General features: G+C 33.9%; 1 protein-coding gene across 1 annotated transcript; it reads right to left on the bottom strand.

Moving 5' to 3' along the window:
• Nucleotides 1–373: 373 nt before the first annotated feature.
• Nucleotides 374–2,936, bottom strand: LOC114762064 (uncharacterized). Its single transcript, XM_028951515.1, has 5 exons — nucleotides 2,874–2,936; nucleotides 1,454–1,611; nucleotides 1,239–1,362; nucleotides 917–1,141; nucleotides 374–811 (listed from the first exon to the last, which is right to left on the bottom strand). The coding sequence occupies exons 1-5, from the start codon at nucleotides 2,934–2,936 to the stop codon at nucleotides 374–376; spliced, it is 1,008 nt and encodes a 335-aa protein (XP_028807348.1).
• Between the last annotated feature and the right edge of the window lie 697 nt (nucleotides 2,937–3,633).

Here is a 3,633-nt window from a genome sequence, read left to right as displayed (position 1 = left end):
AATAGACCAAAGGGAAAAAAAAAGCAGAGGTCACATCATTATTTCATATGTTATTTATAATGACAAGTAGGTAAAAAAAATTATGTAAAATATTGCATGAATAATAAAATAGACGAAATATTGATCATATTTTTCTTAATGGTTCTAGGATGAAATATAAAAAACACTTACAAAATAGATAAGTATGAAATGAAACCAACAAAATTGTTTGACCATTATAAAAAGCATAATTGTCTCTAAGCAAAAGACCAACACACATAACAACTGGAAATAAATACATAACCTAAAAGCATATTAAAAGCACCAGATTAGGCATAAGAGCTAGAAATGACATGAACAACATGACAGAAAGTTTGAAATCATCAACTCAAGCCTATTCTTCCTGGATTTGTTTGCGTTTTGCTCTGCGGCGTCTTGCAAATGATGTATTATTCTCATCAGCTTCAAGATTTCCACCAAGTGGATGATTTAACATATTTTTAGTACCGTTCTTCGCACCATTATGTCCAGACGTAGTAGAAGGGATTTCCATGAAACCAGCACTGTGCTTGCTACTCTCTACCTCAACTTGACAATTAGCTGATGGGAGATCACCAAAGGGGTTTGCCTTCTCAACATTGGCAGTGTTTACAATTGCAACTTTAGATTCTACTATGGACTTCATTGCTTCGAAACCTGGGCCTATTGTATTTGCCACTTGGTGTGTAGAGGTTGAGTCAAATTTTGATAATTCAGAGAAATTTGCATGCACAGTTTGATTAGCAGAAGAACTTGCACCGTCTGATGATTCTATCAGGCACTGCTCAGTGTTCTGCGTAAATGTAAAGATTTAGATGTGTAGAAACATATGTATATATTTGTGTAATGCATCCAAAACATAAATAAAATGATATAATAGAAAATGAAATAGCTATACCTTTTCTTCTGTGAGACCAACGGAAGTACAACCCTCTGATGCAATGTCTTCATAAGATGTGTTCAAGAAAGACTGCATTATGGCTTTATCATTTGTCAACCGAGTAGCTACACACACATTGGAATTCCCATTGACATAATCTCCTGGAATACGTATCTTGAACAAATACCTCTTCCAAGATATCTGCTCAAGAATATATGACAATATACCTTCATCGGAGTCATCCTGGATAAATAATTGATGAGTGGTTAGAAAATGTAAACGGCACAGGATTAAAAACATGCATGACACAAAACAATTTGTATGCTTGCTGTTTAACAACCTGATTAGTTTGACGTGCCTTCAACTCTGCTGCTGAACACCCAAGCAGTTTGAATAATTCTCGGTCAAAAATTAAAACACGACATGATCCAGTGTCATCCAGTATCTCACAGTCCATCATGAACCTGCTAATAAAATATCAGTATTGTATAAAATAATACATATTTTTGTATGAAAATTGTGACCACCGAAAGAGATATATCACATTAACATTACCTGGGAATAACAGCTTTTACTATAGCTTGGCACTTTTCGCAAAAGAAACCTTCTCCATCTGGAACCACTTTCTTGCTACACTGTTTGCATGATGTGTACATCCATCCACGATCAGATCTCACATCTACAATATCCGCCATAGTAACCACTATACATTCCTGTAATAATAACACAAAAAATATATACAGTATTAAGATAAGAATAGTAAGATTGACAAAAATACAAACAAACGAAGTAGAAAACAATGCATTATGCTAGCTACGCACTATTGGTCCAGATCGTAAATCCACTATTTTTCTTCAATCATCCAAAGCCAGTAGATCGTCGGCCACAGATACTACAATTTGTGGAGCAATTCGAGCAGGTATTTGGCCCAACTAAATCCCAGCACTTTTCAATCTGTGAAAAATATTTATTAAAAAAAAGATAAATGCTATCATATACAATAAAACTTGGAATAAATGTAGACTCTATTATACTCAAACCAATGTAATTGCATACTTCTGCACAAACTCCTGAACTTCTTGTATTGTAGGATGAATCAAGAGACGGGAAGAGTACATGGAATTGGAGACTTTTTTCCTTCCTGCCATGCCATTACATGGAACAAAATTAGATTTATTATTGTTTAAAGGAACCCAATGTAACTATAGTGTCAAATAAATAGTATCAGACTTTTAAACTCCCTAACTTTGCACAGTTGAATGATGATGATGGTAGAACCAGTATGGACATGAGACACATGCTGCAGAACTTCATTAGTAAAATCTCTCCACAATGTACACTCTAGTTTTTCCTTCCCGTCAAAATGAAATAAACAAAAAGAAAAAATTCCACTCTAAACCCAAGTTTTTAATCATTGACTTGGTTAAACTGGGAGAAACAAACTCAGAATAAGAGTGTACCCTTCATCCATTAACTCTACATCAAGCCTAAACTGTGTGCGTCCGTTGACATTGCATTCTTCTTTTTCTCCCACTCCAGTTAGTAACCCGATGACATCTACAAGAGAAAATATAGAGTTAGCCACCACAAATAATTTTAACATAATAATCACATATCCAACACTTATATAACAGCCTACCAATTAGATATCGATCATCAAACTGATTGGATAATATTTCAAAGAATGAACGGAATGCAAAACCAAAGTTGTTTATTTTGCCATCATCTGCATATGGTTGAACAGAAGTGGAAAAAATAAAGTTTGCTCGGTAGGGATGATCAGTGGTTCGGTATGAGCCTGTATTGGGAGACACATAAAAATACGACACCAAATATATTTTTCCCTCTTCAAAACTCTTGCGATGTCGTCGAAGGAAGGCAGTCTTAACTGTAGCATGGATGTTGTCACCCTGTAAGAAAATAACTCTTAGAACATAAGAAGTAAGATGCCTAAATTATTCAGTAAAACACTTACATCCTCATCCTTGAGAATCATTTCCAGGGATGATATCTCTTCATGAGAGTAGCATCCGGGCATAGTCTATAATCGAACCACACGAACTTTGATTTTCCAATTTTGTCTGCATGGGTTAATAGCACGAACTGAATCAAATGCAGGAGCCATGTGAACACCTGGAGAACACTGATGGTTCGATAACAACAGGAGGAATTTGCTAATTGGAATAAATCCATAGTCTCTTGCTCTTTATATAGCGAAAAATTCATTATTTTTTCTATTACTATTATATATTGCATGATCCTAAACGTGGGCCAACCGATATATCCAAAAATTACTTATAATGAAATAATCTATCCACGGTTTATTTTAAACTGCCCATCAGCCACAAATTTCGGATAAGTCAAGCTAAAAATTAAAATTCATACATTATTTAAAAAATGAATAAAAAATTAGGCAAATTGAAATATTTCTGGAAAAAAAAAGTGGGAAAACTGAAATGGGAGGGTAGCAAGCAAATATAATATGATTTATTAAATTGCAAAAGAGAGGATAAAACAATTATTAAATGATTTATTAATTAGTAATTAATTAGTAAAAGAGAACGTGGGCCAACCAATATATACAAAAACTACTTATAATGAAATAATCTACCCACGTATATTGCATGATCTTAAACGTGGGGCAACCAATATATCCAATAATAAAACAATTATTAAATGATTTATTAATTAGTAAAAGAGGACGTGGGCCAACCAATATTTACAAATATTACTTA

The sequence above is a fragment of the Neltuma alba genome, unplaced genomic scaffold, assembly GCF_004799145.2.
Source record: "Neltuma alba isolate B1F8T4 unplaced genomic scaffold, ASM479914v2 tig00011184_pilon, whole genome shotgun sequence".
NCBI classification, from domain to species: Eukaryota; Viridiplantae; Streptophyta; class Magnoliopsida; order Fabales; family Fabaceae; genus Neltuma; species Neltuma alba.
Note: the sequence above shows the minus strand (reverse complement) of the source record. Positions and strands in the feature narration are given on the sequence as shown.